This window comes from Ornithodoros turicata, unplaced genomic scaffold, assembly GCF_037126465.1.
Source record: "Ornithodoros turicata isolate Travis unplaced genomic scaffold, ASM3712646v1 ctg00000864.1, whole genome shotgun sequence".
NCBI classification, from domain to species: Eukaryota; Metazoa; Arthropoda; class Arachnida; order Ixodida; family Argasidae; genus Ornithodoros; species Ornithodoros turicata.
In genome coordinates, this window is record NW_026999408.1 from 277,898 (window position 1) to 300,020 (window position 22,123).

General features: G+C 45.3%; 1 protein-coding gene and 1 long non-coding RNA gene across 5 annotated transcripts in view; one reads left to right on the forward strand and one right to left on the reverse strand.

The window, feature by feature from the left end:
- Positions 1-22,123, reverse strand: part of LOC135375477 (paired box protein Pax-6-like) — a 107,844-nt gene that overhangs the window by 13,986 nt on the left and 71,735 nt on the right. For 3 of the 4 annotated variants that reach the window (XM_064608175.1, XM_064608174.1, XM_064608177.1), the window contains exons 3-4: positions 8,518-8,679; positions 4,809-4,964 (exon numbers count right to left, since the gene is read on the reverse strand). In XM_064608175.1, the coding sequence (XP_064464245.1) occupies positions 4,809-4,964; positions 8,518-8,679 (318 nt within the window). The remainder of the gene's footprint in view (positions 1-4,808; positions 4,965-8,517; positions 8,680-22,123) is intronic. The other variant, XM_064608176.1, reaches the window with a different exon arrangement.
- LOC135375479 (uncharacterized) overlaps positions 18,992-22,123 on the forward strand; it is a 159,673-nt gene continuing 156,541 nt past the window's right edge. The window contains exon 1 of the long non-coding RNA XR_010417252.1: positions 18,992-19,142. This is a non-coding gene — a long non-coding RNA (uncharacterized LOC135375479). The remainder of the gene's footprint in view (positions 19,143-22,123) is intronic.

A 22,123-nucleotide genomic window follows, 5' to 3' on the forward strand; every position in this document is an offset into this window, starting at 1 on the left:
CATTTTGTGAAGTTTAGAGAATATTTGCAGCAGTGGGCAGTAAATTTCAAATTTAGGGAAACTGCAATCTGTAAATGAGATCCTCTATTACGCATAATTGCGCACACAAGTCAGTACGCTGAGTTACACAAATGGGTTCTCCGTTTCCGTAAATGGTGTATTAATTCACCGAATATTGTAATATAAATAAATTCGTTAGTTACTATTATGAATTAAGGAAACAGCTTTTTCTTTGGGCAGAATGAGGCGAACGAGCTGGTGTGTAGACGAAGCGAACATCATTTCTTTGAGTCTGGGACAGGATGAGGGACGGACAACGGACAAATAAGTCTCCGTGTCAACTTATATTTGTCCGTTGTCCCTCGTACTGTCCTCGAACTGGAGGACATGCTGTTCGCCTATATCTTACTGAGCCTGACACAGTATGCACGATTTGGATTCCGCATTATATGTGATTTCTCATGTCACATAACTTTATTTCGTAAGCGATGTCAGCAAATTACTGCATTACAGAAGCAGTTTTCCTAATTCAGTTGATTAGTTCCCTAGCTCCGACCTGTCGTCTCTTCAATCTCACCATAATTCATCCTCTCATATTAACCACTGTGAAGTGGGGTAGGGTCCTATGGCTACCACGGGGAAACATCCCATGTCATCATCACTTCTTCATTTATTGTTGTTGTTGTTGTTGTCCTAGCTCCGTATGTTCAGCAAACAAGGGACTGAAACGCCGCAGTACAGACTAACCTCGTTATAACGAAGTTCCTGGGGAATTACGAATTTGTTCGTTATATCCGAATTTCGTTGTAAGAGAAGAGCCAAAAGAAAAACGCACACTTTATTGTGGCACTTGCGATAGCGATGGTTATACATGACGTCAATATGCGCGAAGGCCCTTACAAACACGCTTATGTAAAAAAAAGTCCGTGTATTACGAACTCTCGGCGTAATATACCATTCGGAATCGTACCCGCCGGCGCAGCAACACGTGGTCGGTCTCTGCAGCGGCAGAAATCAATCGTCCCCCCGAAAAAGGATCCATGGGGCTCACCGGAGCGCGTCCACCCATCCCGGGACAAAGCGACTCTCTTACGGCGCGTACACATGCGCTCCGCATGAATGAACCGTCGTAAGCTGATCATCACAATGTCCTTCTATTCCTTCCTCTAATGAACCCCAACAGCGCAGACGAAGAAAAAGAAAAGAACTTCATTGTTACCGTCGATACGAGACCATCGTGGAGTTACGGAGGATAGCCACACTGACAACCGTCTGCAAAGTATCCGCGGTCGAGTTAGATGGGCGGGAGGGCTTTTTTTCCCCCTTCTCTTCGGTGTAACCGCAATAAAGTAAGCGGGCGGTGCGAGATTTTTTTTATGGTAGTGGTCGTACTTGGGCAAACTCACGCTGCTCCTTTCCTCATGTTTTTTTTCTTTATTGTGTACCTTATACAGGTACATTTCTACGTAGTGGCCGTAGTGCTTCGTTTGGCGTTCGTTATACGGGAGCTCTACACTCTTAAAGCATAATTTGAGGACACAGCAACGCTGAAGGCAAACTATTCTAGATAATGATACCATTATCATCTTCTTACTTGTAGAAAACGCGGTGCGTACGCTCTTCCATGACAGTCAACGTAAATACGTAAGTATCACAAAAAGACGTGCGCTTCTCGTTTTCAACGAATTGGGGGAGAGAACGATGACCTTCGGGATGATGGTCGGCTACGAGCGCGTCACTCGGTTACAGCCTTAACCGGTGTAGCCTAAATCGGCTTGTACGTTGTTTTATCTGACAATGACTTGCAGAAAATCACACACGTTTTTTGCTCACGTGGGTGGCGAACTATGCTAGGACCGAGGCCTGTTCTCAGTGAGTAAAATATCGTATTTCCTCGTAAAATATTTTTCTAATTCAAGCCATATGCTTCCTACGTGCGTGTTGTAAACTAATGAAGCCCTCGTGTTTCCGAAAAGTGTGCCAAGACGTTTTTTTTAAATAAATAAATATGTATATATAATCCTCAACTCAAACCCGTGTCGAGACGTCTGATGTGTTGGAGACTCCCTAAATAGGTTCAAAACTCTTCGCAAGCTTGGTAAGGTAACCTGAAGAAGTGCAGTCTCGTGCACGGAAGTCTCGTTACTATGTGTAAATAAATAAGTTGCTCCTACCGTTTAATATCACTCCAAGAGCTTTATGACTAAGATTTTCGTTATTCGTTATACACGAACACGGCTTATAACGGCTAGAGACTCGTACAAAGTCGTGGTAGTGTGCGTGTCTCGCTTGTATGTGTGAGTGCTGGGGGTGGAGGGGGTGTCGAAATTTGCAAAGTCTAGAAGTTGTTACTGCGCAGATACGAATACGTTTAGCATCCATGCATTACGCAACAAAATATAAGTTTCGTATTTAAAAAGGAAGCGGACCGAAACGTCACATATATGCTTTTGTCACTTTTGGAAAATGTTCCAAAACTACAAACTTTGTGTTCCAAGTTGAGTGTCTGGCCTGTCTAGGTTTTTATGCTGCACACTTTCGAGCTTTTTAGATAAAGGAATACCATCCTGAAATCGAGCTTTCGCTCACGAGTATATCGGAGTGCGAAGTGCATGCCTCGCGAATTAATCCGTTGTAAAAACACTGCACAGGGTTGTACAAACACTCCTCCGGCGTGTAATGCTCGGTGAGAGGACGCCATGTTCGATAAGGATCTTTCATTAGCGGCGCGAGTTAATCGGCTGAGGAGCGATGACCGCGCCAGTTAATTGGCCGGTGTGCGCATCGCTCATAAACACACACTGCCGACAACGGGCATGAAGCAATTATCAAACTGGGGCTGCGCCATCCACTGACGACATGCGAGTATATGTATAGAACTTATTTTTTTGCAGCAAGTACGGATTATAAATGAGCAATCTCGAGCGAGGTTCACTCTGAAATTTTTTTATCGCCCTTCTGACATGTTGATGGAGTTCGCGGCAGAAGTCATAAATTACTAGAAATTCGAATATGGAGATAATTTTTGTGGACGGGTGATACTGTCGGTAGCCCAAAGTAACGGTGAGATATTGCAGAAGCTATCTGGAGTTTCACTAGAGCGTAGAGTGCTCTACGACAACGATATACGATAAAGGAAACTTCAGCGAGTTTGAGCCAAAAGTCAGCCATTTCAAGGGATTAAAGCGATTGGCTTATGTTATCGGAATCGTTACTTTCCGATCTACTAAAACTCGACACTTTCTTCGACGTTGATGTGCTCGGCGAGAATGGTCTGCCCGAAATGAACAGCTCGGTGGCGCAGCTTGTCAACAAATACGGGCATGATTTGCAAAGTTTAAACTGTCCTAGCTATTTCTTGCAATCAATCGACAGAGTTACGATACATTTTCAGGAAATGTCCAAATTGAAGTCTGTTGAGGAAGGTCTAACGACGCCTCCTGAAGAGTTACTTCAAAGGCATACGAAATACTATTAGTGTTTATTTATAGTTTATGCCAGACAAAGTTTACAGCGGCACTTTCTTTTACCTTAGCGTTTCAAATGTGACCCTATAGGTGTAGACAGGCTGCATCCTGGTGCGTATCGTATCAAGCACCTTCAAACGTGTGTGAAGGACATTCAGGAGTGACGGTCAGAAATATTTCTTGAAGGACTCAATACGTGTTGGACTCCAAATAAGCGGAGTTGCAATGAAACTAGCAAAAATAAAGGGGGGTATTGTTCCCGTGTGAATATTTTTGTCTGTTAAAGGAGAATTTGTTAACACTCTAAAACATCAATTGGCTAGTTATGCTATTGTGACTGCAATGACTACTAACACATATAATATGCAGTACAAATATGTATAAACATATGTGTACATTATCTACAAGACTAGATATATACACAAGGTATTACGTATGTATGTACACTAGATATTCTGTACAGTCAATATCTGCAGCCATGTTGGTGACTGTCTACAAATGAAAAGAGAGAAGACATATGAGAAGAAACGGGTTTCTTCACTGCAGCACCAGAGTGCTGTCCCTCTTTTTGGCATCGATAATATTTGACACATTCCATATGTAGGTTAGAGATATACGGACAAGAAAGACACTAGTAGTTTTTCATTTCTGTCATTTAAACGCGAAAAAAGGAAGTACAAGAACGCGAAAAAGAAGAATAAAAAAAAGTAGAGGAGTAGAAAATCCAGTGAGCCGGCAAGGAAATGTTAAGGAAAGTGCCTCAGGACGAGCGCCGCCGTTATTTCGAACAGCCGATATTTCGAACTGTTCGAAATATCTGCGTCTCTCGTCCTGAGGCACTTCCTTTAGTAACAATGCGAAAAAGTAATGGGAAAATTGTGGGTTCAAGACAGGAGGGGTCCCCCATTGATGCTGCACTTAAATGCGCAGTATCTCTGCGACAACAACAAAAATTGTCTGTCGGGTTTGTTGGTAAGGTATACTTGTGACTATAAGGGGCGACCATAACCAGAACACACTACACACAAGCAGCACAACGCCTTGGGCCAATGTTGGCAATACCGGCACAATATTGGCCCAATCTTGGATCAGTATTGACCCAATCTTGAGTGAATATTGGCCCAATCCTGGATGAATATTGGTCCAATCTTGGATCAATATTGGGCCGGTATTGGCAATATTGGGCCAAGATGTTGTGCTGCGTGGGTCAGAGATAAACACAGAGACACGAAACGCTTCGTGCCTCGGTGTTTGTTTCTCTCTTCTGTTGCGTTCCTGGTTGCGGCTTAGTTAGAAGTATGTCTGAGGAAATAGTTATGGAGTATTCCACGAGCATCATACCTTCCGAGATGAGCCGCTCACGTATCTCCCAGGCGAAGATGGTTGGATTTTCTCTCTTGTACTGCTCGATCTTGGCGACGACGACCGGCGTTGCCACCTTGGGTTTACTACCGCCAATAACTCCGGGTCGAAGCGATCCGGTCTCGTAGTAACGCCCTGAAAAGCCAGTACGACACAGTGCGAAACAACGTCATACAAGGATATGTCTGCTGGTTGCTGTCTCGAAACGAGGACAGAAATAGAATATTGTCAAGTGTGACGAACGTTCGCCGTCTTCTGATACAACGATCAAAACTACAACCAAGGCTAGGCTAAGTTAGGCTACAGGTGGTCGAACACAATTACCATTGTCTAGGAACAACAAATTTCTCGTCTCGCAATACATTTCCCTGCAAAATTTCTTTGCCGTATGACTTCCTTCTTCTCGATGGTGTCTTCAAATGACATGTGATTTATAGAACACACACCCTATTATTAAGCGTCCAGTTTGTGCAAGAGTTCTTCAGTACACACGAGGATCGACTTTCGCATGCGTTACGGCCATGACTTGCACTAAAAAATTCTCACTTTGGGGGATTCAGGAGTTTAACTATTTGTGACACTTTTGCCCGAGTTATAGCAGTTATAACCGACCAAATACAAAACATTGTTAATTGCATGGATGTGAACCTGCATTCTAAGTCTTACAGCAAAGCGGGGAATAGACGCTGAGAAAATCGGCGCCACGAATACTGAAACCCATCCGGCTCACGAATACTGAAACTCATCACTGCAGGCGCTTCCGCCAGTGACGCGGCGCGAAACAGGTCACGTGTCTACGAGAACCAATGAGAATGGGCGCAGCTCTCGCTCCTTTGACATCCGCGTATGTGTTCACAGGGCACGTGTTCGAGGGTCTGCTTCTCACCAACCACGACGGGAAGAAGAATTCTTTCTTCCCAATAACTGTGGCGCGTATTACAATGCGTGCATAATATAATATACCACACGTACGAAAATGTCACAGCCATCTCTTTAATAATCTATGCGTCCAAAAGTTTCTGCTAAGAAGGCTTCCATTCCATTCCTCGTTTCTGATTCAGCGCAATAAAACCCTCAAAACACTACGCAGTAAAGGAGTGCTGTCGCCCAAATCGTCGAAGGCGTTAAACCCATCAGGGCTCGTTATTACCTCTTCACACTCAACCTATCATCCCGGCACCCATATAATCACACCGCAATAAAGTCTTTCACCTTTTTGGTAGACCTAAACACACCGTCCACCGAATAGGCCTCAACCCATCGCATAGATCACGGACGCTCTCCGAAAGCTCGCCGCCGAAGAAAATATGCGCCCTTCAATATTACCGTATCAAGTAGCCGACAACGAAATAAGTCTTCTTCTTTTAAATGTGCGAGCATCCGTCGAGGGCTCCACCCACCGTATCACAGATACGGGTCTACCGGGAGCCTGCACAAAGTAGCCCATTCATTGCCCTGCACGGGGGAGACGGATATGAATGACAGCTTTTAAAAAGGAGTCGACCGTGAATTGAGACGTTTCTTTCTGGCCAAACTGAAGAGCTGGAAGGTGTCTATTAGGAGGGGCTTCACGGAGATGAGCACAGGCAGCTTTGCGAAGATAATATCACGTGCAAGGAACCGTCCCTTTGTTGTGTAACTCGTTCCGGGTGGATGGTGGTACACATTCGTGATTTCTTTTTTTTTTTTACGTTGTGTTTGAAAATGAGGCAAGATTATGATGTAACTGAAACGCACCATGGTTAGCTAATTGCATTCGTGCGTATTCACCTGCATTTGGAGGTCTACTAGAACGCATATTCCACAGTAAATATCATTTCAGGAGGGGGGGAGGGGGGCGTATACTGTAAACGTATTTTTATTCGCGATGCATCAATTTTCGCGAATCGCGCGCTCCGTCATTTGGGAAGTTATTCGCGTGTATTTAATTTCGCGATTAAAGGGCCTGTGTCCGTTCGTGGGATAAACATCAAGCTATGTTCGCGAGTACAATTTTTCGCGATTTTTTTTCAGAGGTCGCGAAATTCACGAAAATTATTACATAGCGAATACGTTTGCAGTATTCTGTTTAGAGACAATGCTGCAGAGGGGTGTTTTTCAAGCGCCGTTTTTCTTTTTTTTTTTTCAAAACTGTTATGGGACCTTTCAGCTGAGCCTGACAAATAAAAAAGAGGGCTATTCGAAGAAAAAAAAAAAAAAAGAAAACACCCTTTTACATGCTGAACGGTGTAAAAAAAAAATCATGACTGCGCATCCATAGCTTGATCGAGGCATTTCGGAAAGTGGTTGCATTCAGTGCTTCTTTTCACTGCTCCGAAAGAGAGTCATCAAAGGCGACGTGGACGGTTTCGCCCAATGCCGCGACATGCATTCGGTATATGTTTCACGTGAGTGCTCTCTAAATGATGTTCGTTTTTAATATAAAGCATTGCTCCTGCGATCTGTGGTGATAAAGCGTGCTTCAGAGTCCAACTGTGGTGGCATCGATTCACTCTCGCAATCGGTTGCGCGGTCAGATGACAGAATTCATCAATCTCATGCCAGCGCTGTCGATTTACTGACTCTATAGGGTCAGATACGACGGGAGAGCCGAGTGATAACTGAGATACGACTTGTGATCTATATAGTGTGCAGCAAAGCTGCGTCTATCTTCAGTCTACCTGGAATCTATCCTTAATAGATGCATGCGAAAAACAGTCGACACACAAATGCAGGCTGACTCAATACGTGTAAATCTGCTCCCAGTTAGTATTATTAGGGAAAAAAAAGGGAAGCCGGAGCCCTTTGTCTGCACGTCATATGCAAGTTCATAACTCAGACGTCACCATATACCAGCACTGGACAGCTGTTTCGGACTTATTGGACCATCGTCAGCAGTAGGCTGGTGACGTTTGGGGTCGGGCGAGTCGGGCCGTCAGAAGGTCACGTCGAATGTGATGTCCTGCCGTCGGGGCGAGAACATGGGAAACTGAAGGCCCCAGTACAAATCCAGAGAAGTACACGAGGAAAAAGAAACCGAAACTATTTGGCTGCACCTGTTGCAGCATGCGATTCACTGCCTTTGCACTATGGCTTTCAGCTGGGTAGACTCTCACCCTAACGAGAGGAAATCACGTTCCACGTGATCTATACTGACGCCACCTCCTCAACGTCATCAACGCATTAGAATATGAGACGACGTTATTGTTTATGACGGGTGGCCAGAAGAGTGTAACCAGGTGGATCTATCTTTTAGCACGCCCGTGAAGACACTAGCTGTATAATCTCTCCCACTGCGGAATGTACCATGGTTCCCGCAGCTACATGCGACTGCTATCTTTCTAAGGTCTCTGGAGATAAACGATTTGGTTGCTACACGCAGTTGAGCACACTGATGGGTCACGCGGCTTCTAACAGGTAAACGCTTTCGAAATCCGCATTCTCATGGTGGCCCGCAACAATAGGGTCGTCGATGAAGCGTTGCTATCGGCACGGATGCTCAGTGGGCTTTGCCAGTACATCGCAGGTACGCTTGTACGGGAAGCTCCTGGTTTCCGGGCTCTGTTTTCTCTCTTCAGGAAGCGCTGTGTCTTGGCGTGTCACGGGCAAAAACTGATCGAGACTGACGCTACCCGGATTCTACCTTCCGTTTGGTTGTATGTCTAACTTAACGCTCTACTGAAGGACAAGTTCTCAAGTTATAGCGTACCCAATGAATCTGGAGACGTACCGAGTATCTTGCTGACTGCGCTCTGGGACGAGAGTAGGTGCCTGGCGAAGTCGTACGGCCTGAGTGCGTACGGAGACAGGTCGGCGCCTCCGAGGCGTGGAGGGCTCAGGTACAAGGGGCTTGTCTGCTGACCTCCGCGACCTGCAACAATGCACGCAATGTCAGCAATGACGATAGACACATATTTTAGTGGACACGAGTCAATCTATACCGTCCAGGAATTGTGCAGTATTAGGCAGTGACATCTGGCGAAGATTTACGAATCCCGGACAATATTCGCTGGACAAGATCCTTGTCGGTTAACATCTTCTAAGAACCACCAGAACGTAACGTCTGGTTAACATGAGCGTGGACGATAAAGTTCCTCCTGTTTAGGACGTAGGCCCATATAGGTCTCACAACCCCATAACGCCCTAAAGAAAGTGCAAAAGGTAATGGCGCATATATTTGCAATGCAAAGCCAAATAGCATCCATCCCAGAAAAGCCCACTCACTATAAATGTCGATAAACATTCAAGATCTCGGACTCGATACATTCTACTCATTTCGGGAATTTCCCAGCTACTTTAAGCAAGAATTTCGGGGGGATAAGAAGACTGCATCATTATGCATGATGATGATGATGATGATGATACAATTCAGTTATCAACTGGGAACTCAAGTCCACGCAAGTTATCAACCGGGGTATATGGGAATCCGCGAAATCCACGTGTATCCGCGTGTGTCTTCCCTCTAACTTTAGGTAGGTAGTCTTAAAGCACAGCAGTTGTAAAAACAAAAAAAAAAAAAAAAAAACTGAACTGCCTCTTGTAAGTCTGGTGAGTATGCTTGGACGTACAAACACTGAGTGCTCATCCGATCCGTGGATCCGTAACATTTTGTTATTCCGTTGTTGATATTCCATTACTACAATTCCGCAGCTTATTCAGAAAGTGTCTTGCGCCATAAACGTCAACAATTGTGAAACGGAAGTAGTTAAAAAGGTGCGGAGTAGTGGAATCGAAGTAATAACCGTCAGCTTGTTCAATATCTAATGTCCATTATGTCGCACCGACCAGCTCTTCATTTAAGATAATAGTATACTATAGAGTATCCAGTCCCGATCTTCCAGGACTAACATCTCCAATTCAGATTCCTCACTATTCCTTGGAATGTTCATTCCCACCCCAGTATAGGACCACTGAAACGCTGCCTTATCGCATCCGCAGAGCATTACAAAAAAGAACACTTTCTTTCCTTCGCAAAGACTACCTTTAAAGCAGGGATAAATCAACCGGATACGTCAATGACACAGGAGCGACTCTATTGTCAATCAGGCACAAATACCAGCAAAAAAAAGAAAAAAACTGCATGAAATCGCCGTAGAATAAAACAAAGTCGATCACCTCATGTTTGACGAAGCAGAGCACAACACTATTCGGACGACTCAATACTGTAAGGAGAAAAAAAAAAAAGAAAGCAGGAGTTGAGAGTTTTTTTTGCGGAAGACGAGGTCCTTAAGGAGGAACATTTGGTCGTCGAAGAATCAATTGTGGTCCGCAACGGAAGTGGCAAATGATCGGCCGCCGAAAACTCTTTGATGAGGCGGAAACGCTGCCACTGGTTGGGCGTGGTTCAGGGGAGACGCTAAGGTACTGCTTAGTTCTGCTTGATGCGTGATGAAAATGTGGTGAAGCTGCTCTCGGTACAGAGATCACCCGCGCTTCACTGACCATGTGGTTGGTCACTGGTGGACATTATAGTTGTGCGTATGATGGGACGAGGTCACGCGCCGGCCGTCGTCTGTATATACGAGGAGCCGAGAATGGGTCGTTAAGCGCGACTTCTGCAGGGACCTGCTTCAGAGCGGGAAGAGACTTCGGAAAGTGTGCGAGGATCCGTATTCTGATTGTACGGACTACGGAGTGATGCGGGAATGCTTTTGAATACATTGTACTGGGGAGCAGTGTAGGGCAACAACAACAACAACATAGATGAATGGATGATGATGATGTGGGATATTTCCCTGCGTTGGGTGCAGGACCCTACCCCATTCCAAAAAGGTTCATATGAGAGGATGACGAGGGAAGGAAATCCCTACAGTTCGTGAAGGAGGCCGGTGGCCCTCAGAAAGGAAAGAAAAGCGCCAAGTGCCCGGCACTGATGTCCAGGGTTACTCCATGGGCCGAGAACTTTGCAGATGTTGATTGGCCTCTGATCGAGCATTTCAAGTTGACATTTAAAGGCCCGTCGCTCGCATGCGTACTGGCTGCAGTCTTCTAAAATGTGTCTGTGTGTGTCGGCAGTGTAGGAACACATGCTGATTGGACTGAGAAAATAAGTAACGAAGCATGATACTAATTTTCGGTTTGGTTTAACTGTCTTTCAACCTTTGGGGAACAATTTCTGTACTAAGAGTAGTCGGGAGGTACGATCTTACTGGGTTGAGGACTACGTTGAAGAAACTGGCAGTTGCCGGGGGAAGACACTGCCCTTTGCTCAGGTACGACATTTCAGACGCCCACATTATTCGACAGATCGACAATTGTGATTTCGCAAATGATCATTGTTGTTTCACAACGAGTAAAGTATCAGTATTCGTACTATTAGTTAGCATGAGTCTAAGCCCCTCATGTGACTCTTGAGGCTGAGGCGAACACGAAAACACATACACGAAAAAAAAAAAATATATATATCGGTAAAATTATTAGGACTGCGGAAGACAATGTAGATATATTTCTTCTATAACTATACCGCCGTTGCACATAAATGTAGAGTAGCTTGCACTGGTTCTGACTGTTCTAATGTTTTTGTGAGATGAGGTTGTGACCAACATCTCTGCATAACCTTCTTTACATATTCTCCCATTTGCCCCTCGTTTTCTTCAACCAAAATTTTTGGGGTGTATCTTTGTATGTGTGTAAGAGACAGTTACTTGCACAGTACAGTGACGGTACTGTGGTAGTAACTCCCCATTCATCCCAATTAATCCCCAATAAAGTTGTTGTTGTTACTTGCACAGACATCAACCTGAATTCCAGGCTTTACAGCAGATGAGTCGCGTAGAAAATCGACACCGCGAATACTGAAGCTTATCCGGCTGTGATATCGCGGCAAACATCTCCGCCAGTGAGGCGGCTACAGGACAGGTCACGTGCTTGCACGAACCAATAGCGTGCGCGGCCCGTAAAACGGTCGTCGGGGCAACATCGCTTGCGGTGTTGTTTCCGGGAAGATTTTTTCTAAAGACCAATAGGAAGGTAAAGGGGTCTACCTCCATAGGTAGATGCTTGATGACAATACACAATAGGATTGTGCTTGTACGTAGGAATGGCCGAGGCTGTCTCTTCTCTGAGGTCAGAGTTCAAACGGGAAGTTTGTTCGAGGGTTAATTTGTATCTAGCCATTTAGGCCATGTGGAAAAAGTAATTCTCTTGCCCTCAACACCAGTGCGTACATTTACAGTGTCAATACGTCACAACTCTTTAAGCTTGGCATAAGGATGACGAACACCGCTGCAGCTCCAGACGCCACCCGACCCATATACTGTCCAGACCCATAGGGTTGGTACTACCCCCCCCCCCCCCTTCACAATCCCATCAAAGCGTTCCTAACCTTGTAGGCTTTCGCAACATCTATGTACTCGGTTCGCAGTGCATATATTTCAACGAAACTCCGCACCTTTGCATTTTGACGGTCAGTATCTGGTGCCGACCTAATACAATCATGTATAGCCAATTGCGTGGCTGGTCTTAATTGATCGTTTAATTAACAAAATTGGTGATCGTCGACAGACTGAGGCCACGGACACCTTTCGACCACTTTCCGTTTGCTAAGTGACTGAAATCTAATTAAGCGGCTCGGGGTGCGGCTGCCGGTCTCTATGGACGAGTCCAATCTGTTTTTAAGTCAGCAGCGATGTTCGCCAATAAAGCTCGTGGTAATTTATTGGCGACGACATGGTTCACTTAGTGGGGCGAAGGGGAAGTGCAATGGAACAGGGGAATAAATTGAGAGAAGGCAATGATTTCCGAATAAGATACAGTACAAGTCTTTAACTGTGCCACATCATGTCGATGCCGGCGCAGTGTATTTTGGTTGTATCACACCAACCCAACACCACTGCTTTCATTTTTGTAGCGCCTGGCCTATTTGCTACAGATAACAGCCCATGAATGCAGAATGGCACGTCCTAACCTTTTGTGACCAACCTCTCTGCGTAACCATCTTTACATATTCCTCCAATTCGTTTGCAGAGCTAAATTAACTGCGTGCTCTGTATACTGTAACTGCTCAATACAGAACAGCTTTACTTTTGCAGTGTTGTCTCCAACCCTTCACCCTCCATCCCGCCATTCCCATGTGGCCAACAGCGGCGAACCAGTATTGATGTCCTCCCCAGTGTTGTTGTTTGTGGGTTGGGTACCCCCCTTTTCCCCCGTCTTCCTATACTATATAACCCATATTGTCTTACCCATACAATTGTACGCTTATGTTTGTTTTAAGTGCGTTTTTTTCGAAATGAATAATTAGCAAAAAGAAGGGACTGCTTGTGCTCTTTTGGCCTGAATGAACGAATTTTGCTGAAATAGACATGCTTGTTGGTGATAACGTATAATTGAGAACGGTAAAGACGTGAAAGTTGACGAAGAGCATTGATAGGACCACATACGTGCAAAATTTCAAGAAGCATATACTGGTGGGTTTTTTCGAGCAATGTGAGCTCAAAAACTTTCTGGCAGATTAAGTATATTTCACGTCACTTCGGCAGAGTTCAGTTATACACGGTGTTTGCTCTAACGTGTCCAGAAATTATATTTAAAGCGAGCGATAAAAGAAAAGCAAGTGGTACTTTTCTGCTACTTGAGTAAGAAACAGGTACTGCTTCACTAGTAGCACCTGTTTCTTAGTCAAGTAGCTCAAAAGTAGCGCTCGTTTCTCTTTTATCGCTCGCTTTAAATACAATTTCTGGACACGTTAGAGCAAACACCCTGTATAGTGGACCATGAATCGTACATCAGCTTATAGAGCATTCTTTTCTGTACACGTTGATATCACTTTTGCGTTGCTGGCTCGAACAGAAGCCTTGCGACAGCGTCGGAAGTGCAAGCGAAAACTGCCGTGAACGCCGATGTTTGCCAATTTTTATCAACCAAACAAAAATACGCACCGCGATTCAACTCAGCTACGATAGAAGCCTGTATACTCGACATCTTGAAAAAAATAAGTTAATGTTGCCTGGACGCGTTGATGAGAAATAAAATCTAAAAATCGATGTTGCGGAAAATGTAGCGCTGCTCAGCGCCACGCTCAGTGTTTTCTCGATTTTTTTTTTCTCGACAGCCATGGCACCTAGAATAAACATAATTCCTGTTCCGTTCTAAGCTGGTGGCAGGCTGCAGCATATATGTTTTCAGAAAAAAATCGTCGATGACGTCCCGACGACCTTGCCTGAGTTGAGATGGAATCACCCAACAGGACTATAGGTCTCCGAACACGGTGCACATCGTCAACTGCTCGCCCCCCTCATTTAGCAACCGTTCAGAGGACGGTACAATATGCAGGGGTACACGAAGGTCTTGTTTCCCCTTAATGGTATGTACGGCGATTGGAAGGTTGCGAATGCGTCTACCACGCCTCTTCGTGCGGCACAAATGGCCTGAGTATATACTCGCCCCACCGCAATCAATCGCACACCGACTCGCTTCCCGTTTGAGCACCTCTAACGATCATGCTGCATTACGTCTATTAAGGCCCGACGCACTGTATGGCTCGATGAATAGGTATACGTAACTTTTATTGAGGGCTGGAGTATATGGGACAAAGCGCAGTGCTTCAGCACATCGCGCATACACGCTATACCGTGTTCGCCACGAACGGTTAACCGTATACACGTAAATGCCGAGTTTACTAGGAAGCCGGAACCGAAGCTGACGGGCGTTGTAGCATCGAACATAAGTGAACTATACCTCTAAGGACTAATCGTATTGCAGTTACTCTGGTGAAAATAGTAATTTATATGACAGAGTTGAGAAGCTATGAATGAGAGAAGACGGTTGCTGCGGTCTATACTCCACAAAACACTAAGTTGCAGTGATCGTTACTCGTTGCCTGGCCGCAGTGACAACAGAGAGAGAACATGCATGGGCCACATGTTCGCGGCTCAACGTCGAAACATAAGCTTATGACGTTAACCGCATAGATCGAGTATGGTTCAATATATTCCTATGATACTCCGGGAAGTGTCTGTCCTCCTACAGTTCGCAATACAATACAAATTTCTACGGATAGCAAGGGGTACCCATGATAATTTTTCTTTATTATCATATATTATTATTATTATTATTATTTTTAAATCCTAGTAAGCACACTAGAACAGTACTGCCCTCCGTAGCGACTCTTCCGGAGTCTCAGGATTGTTCGCGTCGTATATGGCACCTACAAAAAAACAATCTCCCCTTGGGAGCGTTGTTATCTGGTATACTTAAGACAGTGTTTTCGTCTGCGTGAAGGAGACTATACCTCCATAGGCAGTTCTCCTACATGATGACAATACACACGCGATAATTTTTGGGAGCTGAACTGCCGGGGAGTCGATACGGGACCATTGCATCATTTGACGTGGAACGATCCAACACGGAGAGCAAATTTCGAGCACAGGTGGCTGCCAAAAGTTACGCTCATGACATGTACACACAATGAGACCCTCGGAGACCGCACGTGCTCTCGACGGGGGCCCGGTGAAGGCGCAGCAGGGACCCAGAGAGCAAACATTCGGTCTGACTCCCGGAGTTCCGCTCTCCGAAGCCATCACAGACCACTCCTGCAGCTTCCTTAGCACGTGCTACAAGTCTACCAGCCGTCTCCGTCAAGTGGACCGCTCGATGCACGGCGCCCTCTCAACGGGAGTTTGGCAAATACTCGTCGACGTGGTTGCAAGAAGACTGCCCTCGCTATTGACCACGACTTTGGCTACGACCTTGGCTAAGAGAATGGAATGGTAACAGGCATCGCGTGTTGTGACAGCGCGATAAACATCATTCAGGGTCCTCAAAGATCACTTCGAGAAAGAAACTGTGTAATGAATGATAGAGAAGGAAAGTATACTGAGAGATTGAGGAATGCATAGACGTGAACTCTGGAAAGTTGACTGTGAGGCCCTTAATGTCTCCGCAGGCCAGCGCCAGTATAGTTTTTAAACGATCTATTACGTATGGTAAAGAAAAAAAGTAAAGTAAATGAAGTAAAAAGAAACGAGGCAACGGAAAAGATGGAAAAGATGGAGTGACCTGTAGGTTCTGTTATGAAGTCTGACAATGCCTCCCGACGGTACAACTTCAATCAGAACTCTTTGGCTGTCCGCAGATTTATATTATACAAAATGGATCTTAAATACGATGCTATGAGCTTTAAGGTTATGAAACGAGTGTTAAAATATTAAATATAATATAACGGTACAATAAAATGGAAAGCGTTGACGCTCATTAAGAGGGCCGGCTACTCCAGTTCTCGTAACTGGAAGAGGAAAAAAGTAAATGAAAGAAGATAAAGGCAAGTGTGGACCTCAGAAATGCAAGTTTGAAAGCTAAAAAGTGGGCATATATCGACGTAGCCGCATGGAAGCACATTGACAAGAAAACAGCACAAAAAATATGTCACTATATAATTTATTCTGTTCCTTGCAATTCTTTTTTCTATTACGTACGGTTTTGACTAGAACAGTGCTTTGAGAACACGTCGTGAGGCCAACTGGGCGTGAGGGCTCTGTAAGTTAGAAGCTGTAAAACAAGGATGAAAATCGGCACTTTTCGAGGTGTTGCACGTTCTTTTCGCTCTATAAGCATTCAGTGTCCCCCCAAAATTACACGAAGAACGGCTCCGAACCGTTCGAACTGCTTCTGGAATGCTTCACTTGTCCAACCACCACATCAAGTCCTACTAACGACATTTAGTGGCTCAATGGCGAATGGGTCACTTATCCGACGTTGCGGCTTGCCGGAGACTTCATGGAGTGGTACAAATTGTGCATGTACACCGCCAGCCGAGAGGCACATTAAAGGGACACTGTGGGGCTGTTGACTGATCTTGACGTAAGAGGTTGTATTCGATTGTAAGTTACGTGCGGATGCCAAATGTGAACATTCACCCAGCAAATGGTCGAAGTTCTAAGATTCAGCTTTAATTTCAACGGTGATGTGAGCATGGACCGTCGCACCATGGCGGACATGACAATGGTGTGCGACCGAGATAAAGGTGACGGAGGACTGCTTTGGGACATGGTAAAACGTAACCCGGCTAAGCTTTGTCTGGAATCGGTTGCTTGACTGCCGGAAGTTACTGACAATGACGTCACGGCTACGTCACTGCACGGTTGTACTATTCCATCGTAAATAACTGGTTGCGAAGTTAATTGAAATATTTTGCGCGGTGCACATTGAGCATCAGAAGGAACCTTGAGACAGCGTATGTTTAGCTATATGGCTTGGGAACGTACTGTTGCCTGAAAATGTACTTGCTGTGTGGACGAACCAACCACATGAGTGTTTATGGTACACAGTGCACTTTATTCTGTCCAACAAGCAGCTGTCAAACTATTACTTCTGAGACAGCCTCAACGGGATGGCATTTCATGTAATATCCCAGTCACACGGAAAACTGGACGTCATTCCCAGCGAAAGACATTCGCACTGAATGACATTCGTTCTGTGTCACACGTTGAAACCAAATGACAATACGTGCGAATGGCATTCGCTGAGCAAATGAGTTCGGGGAACTCATTCGCTTTTTCCTCTCGCACCGACTGCGTACCCTACCAGGAGAGATGTAGCAAAAACAACGACGGTAAACCGTTTGAAGAAATCAAACACGAATGAAAACTTGTAATCCACTATTTTATCACGAATTTTATAACTTTCGACACGAAGGAAGGAAGGCTTAACACTGTTTCTCGGAGAACTACCCTCGTTTCCAGTCACCATGTTGTTAAGTACGGTGCAGATGGGCTTCTTACTTGTCTTGGCTTCTGATACTTAGCCAACAAACGCTCGGTTGCCGATTAACATTTGAACCGAGATCAACCGTGTCCTTTAACTTGAATTTAACGCCAAACTCTGCTTTACTAAAGGGAGTTATTGGCACTGAAACATTCATCACGTCACGAACTAATGGCCGGGCCTTAGTGTCGTCGGAAGAGCAACGATTTTGCGAAATAATCTAATGTTCCGTTAGTTTCGAGGAAAATATACATAAAAACACAACTAATGTACCTTTATCATGCTTCGTGTGTTCGGCCCTGGGGTCTCAATCACCGACATTGACATCATTTGCGAATGACCTTCTGTTTCTTCGTGTATTGGCGCCGAGAAGTTTGGGTGACGCCCCCTGGTGTTCACTGAACGAACCTTGTCGTGGGGATGTCCCCGGGCAGTATTCGCATATTGCATTGCGTATCAAGGCATTGCACGTGTAAGAGGCTGTCCAGCGTTGATATTTCCTGGTGATTCATGACGAAAACGACATATGTGTTCCAAGTAAGTCGCATTTTCGTTCCAATATGCCAGTTTTTACTGTGAGTAACAGAAACGAAACCGAAACGGGGATCCCCACCAAGAGGCGGCACAGTGGCGCCCCTAGTGAGGGTCTCGCCGCCAATAGCTCGAATGAAGACAAGCGAATGGCATTCGTTTTCGACTGCCATTCCCTGGGAATGCCGTTCAGTTTGCCGTGTAAAGCGCGGACCCCATAACAAGCGACACGCGACGCGCTGCAGAATTTGTCGCTGTCGCGTCTGGTCATGGCGCGACTTCCTGGTCCATTTGAGCAGCGACATTTCGTCACCGAGAAATGATGTTTTTGGAGAAGCAATGCTTATTTTATTCGAGCTAAGCTCTAAATTGCCATAAATATACCAAAAATAGTATTTCATTCGTCAAAACGAGGAGAAATTGTAATGAAGTTGCTATGTAATATTCGCCGTAACGCAGTGGCGCTGCGGTTGAAGTACCCAACGCCCCGCCCACTTCTTCGTCTGCTAGTTTTGTTGGTTGCCCTCTCCACCCTCTCCCTTGCCCACGCGTTCAGTTCTTGTTTCACGCCGCCAAATCTAGCTGGTTTTGTCAAACAACAGGCAACGAACTCAGCGACATGCTACAAATATCTACTGGGAGTAGATGCAGAAATATTGAGCCGCGACAAAGCTTTTTTGACGCTCGTGTGGCGGCAGTGACGTCGATTTTGTCGCTTCTCGCGTGTATCTGCCGCGTGTCGCTTGTTATGGGATTCGGGCTTAACAGAGGTATAACTCGACGCAGGTGAGTCGACCCGTTGACAGGAAAGTCGTTCTGAAACAGAGAACCTCTGTTGTCGTACACGGAAGCCTTCTCTCGCCGCGGTCGAGGTCGCTCCGCAGCAGGGGACACACCAGTTGTCCGATAAGGCGTCGCCAGAAACGCATGTCGGTGTGTCTGTGCACGGAGGGACGAATCTTATCTGTTCCCCGGAGGTGCCGTGCTTAATCTCGAATGGCCAGAAACTGAAGAAGCGCACATTTATTGGACAGCGCACATTCTGCTGCTCATGAATCTAGATAGATCTGCCTGGAAGTGATATCCGTTCGGACGAAACCAGTAAGTCGACATTTTCTATCGCTGGCCCGTGTTTTTGTAGGCACGACCGAGTGAGTATATAAAGTGTTTCTTCTAGCAGGTAAAAAAAAAAAATGAAGTCTTTAAGGAAGAAGATACAGCAGGCGCGATCAATCTAGAGCAGGTTACAGAAGTACTTGAATGCGTGGATTAAAGAAGAAAAAAAACAAGTTGAGATTAATTATGCGTGGCGCAAAATGAGATAGAAGGAAAGATAGCAAAGCAGAACAGAGGAGACAGGTTTACAAAGAATAGAAGGTAGGTCTTTTTTTTTCTTGCTCGTGACAACGTATCACACACTCACACACACACGGATTTATTGCTGCAGGTGGACTTTACGAAAAAAAAAAAAGAATTACATAGTCTGCTTTTCCTTAAGCGATAACGAGGAAGATGAACTTCGCTTGTGCCAATATCTGATTACGGAAGCGGTTCAGGACTTTGTTCCGCAACGGGGCTAAACACGTATACGTAACATACGTAGGCTTATGACTAAAACTAGTCTCTCAAACTAACCAGCAGGACAACAGCGTTAAGAGGAGTGATTGAGAACTCTTCAAGGTCTCGATCTAAACTTGCTCGTCGTCCTAGTTTTTTTATTTATTATTGCGTGTTAGCGCCGCGAAGCAACTGTGGCTATGAGCTGCGTACAGATGTGGACAGATGGAGAGAGGACAGCAGGAAGGAGTGGGGGACAGGGGGATTAGTATGCGTCCTGGGCCGACTTCAGGGGGAACTGTGCCGACATTCACCTGGAAACTCTACCGGAAAACCCAGGGAAAACCTCAGACAGCGCTGCCGGAGGTAGATTCGAACCCATCACCTCACAGTCTTCAGCACGACGTCCTTCTAGTCCTTCAATGATTGGTTGGCTGCTTGCCTGTCGATATGGCAGGTATGTTGCTCAGAGGGGAATCTACTGTCCTTGGCCGACTTCGTAGTGAAGTATTTGCCTTACAGCGTCCGAGGGAAACCCATAGTGTAACCCAGGGAAAAACCAGGGTTGTACTGGAGAAACACCCATATCAAGCATGATAGCAGTCGGGATTCGAATACGGGTCACCTCTCGGTCTCGGCGTGGAAGGCAGTCATCTTTGCTGTGTGACAGCAATGACGACAGGTGGCACGAGTGTCCTCTGCATTTTGTGGCGTTCATGGCATTACTACGTAGAAGCATGTGCGTAACAAACTGCGGACTGCAGATTACGAGGCGAGTCATGTGTATTGGTGTCAAAGTAAATATAAAAAAGCGTCAGACGACCAGTCGGCGTCCTACTACATAAAGTAGTTCACCTTGCATGACAAAATGACACATCTGAGCTTATCTAAAACCAAACTTCCGTGCAATAATTTATATCCGGCCAAGAAAAAAAAAAGTAGTGCACGTGATAGCCATAGAAAGGCTACAGTCCATAGCTACAGAAAGTTGATACGGGATGACAGCTCCAGCTCCAGAACTGCATGAAAGTGGACCGACTGCGCACAATGAGCAGTCACCTCAGCACGTTGAACTCTACTTTGGAGCGTCTCCGTTCGAAATGAAGATACTAGGCACTTTAAAAGTAGCTCTAAGCCACGCAACCTGCAAGCAACGGTATACAGTGCAAGAGAAAAAAAAAGACTGCCCATCCTATCCACCTATCAACAATCTATCACACACGCTATATATCTATACCTGTAACTCCACGCTTGGATGGAGTGTACAGCACGAACAATACCACAAGCAACAATAGTACGAAACATGCAGCCAAAGAATCTCATTCGAAGAATCACATCGTCGAAGATGTGCTGTACAATCTGTCAAAACGCGAAAACGAAGAAGGGTGCCACGTAGAAATATTAAGGTAGAATTGTAAGGGACATTGAAACTCTTTCGGCACATATGCGACAGTGTGAAGTACCGTTGACAGCGCAATTATCTACAATGTACTTCGCTCCATTGTGATCCGTTGACAGGCTAGGCGTTGAGCAGCTCGCACTGACTCCACGTCATTGGTCAATGCTTCTACGCGAGGGAACTGTGATGCCTTGGTATAGCTGTCATTCGGAGGAGCTGTTCCCACGCCTAAGTGCTCCAGTCCCTTTCTGTCTTCTCTCAGGCACCTGCCAGTTATAGGAAGTGCTATACTTATGAAGAAAGGGCGGCGCAAATGTGAACATGACCACATGCGGTTGTGGGAGGTTCGCGCGCATACAAGTTTGCGCAACATGGTACATCAGTAACAGCAGGTTTAAAGTCTCCAACTTCGTATAATATTTCGGACGGAGATACTAGCAGAGCAACCTCTCCTTGTGAACCAATAGGCAAACAGCAAATAAAGGTATATACTGGATAATTCAGGCGCATCATGATGTTTTTTGAAAAATGTTCTCAACATTTTCTTTCTCCCGGCGGCAGCAGTACGTGGGGAAACGCTTAAAAAGGGTGGGGAGTTCCTTTTTCCTAGAGGAAAGTTCGGTGATTCGCATTGTTGAGATATTGTCCTAGTTCATGCGTACTCTCATAACAATCAGGATTACGCGAAACAAACTACGGTAAATTGCCTTTTTTGTTTTTCATATCGTTTGCGAATGAAAGGGAACTTCCAGCAGAAACTGAACAAATAATTAAATCGTTTGTAGATCTCTAATACTTACTACTCAGTAATGCACGCGTTTCTTATCCGTTCATTCCTCACGAGGCTTTTCAACCGGGAACCTTCTGCTCCATCCACCCAATCATAATGTATATTTTTAGCACAAATAAACGTGCTCTTTCTCACTCTCAAAAAAAGAAGAAAAGCCAGGGTTCCGAATGGTATTGTACAGGTACGTTGAAACTATAGTGACAACAGAGACTGGACCCTGTCAGCTTTTCCATGGACATCATTTGTCGCACAAGGACGCGCACCCTGCTTTCCCAGAAAATCTGAAGACATTCTCTAGTCAATTTTTCTGTGCTCCAGGGAGCAGGATATGTCATT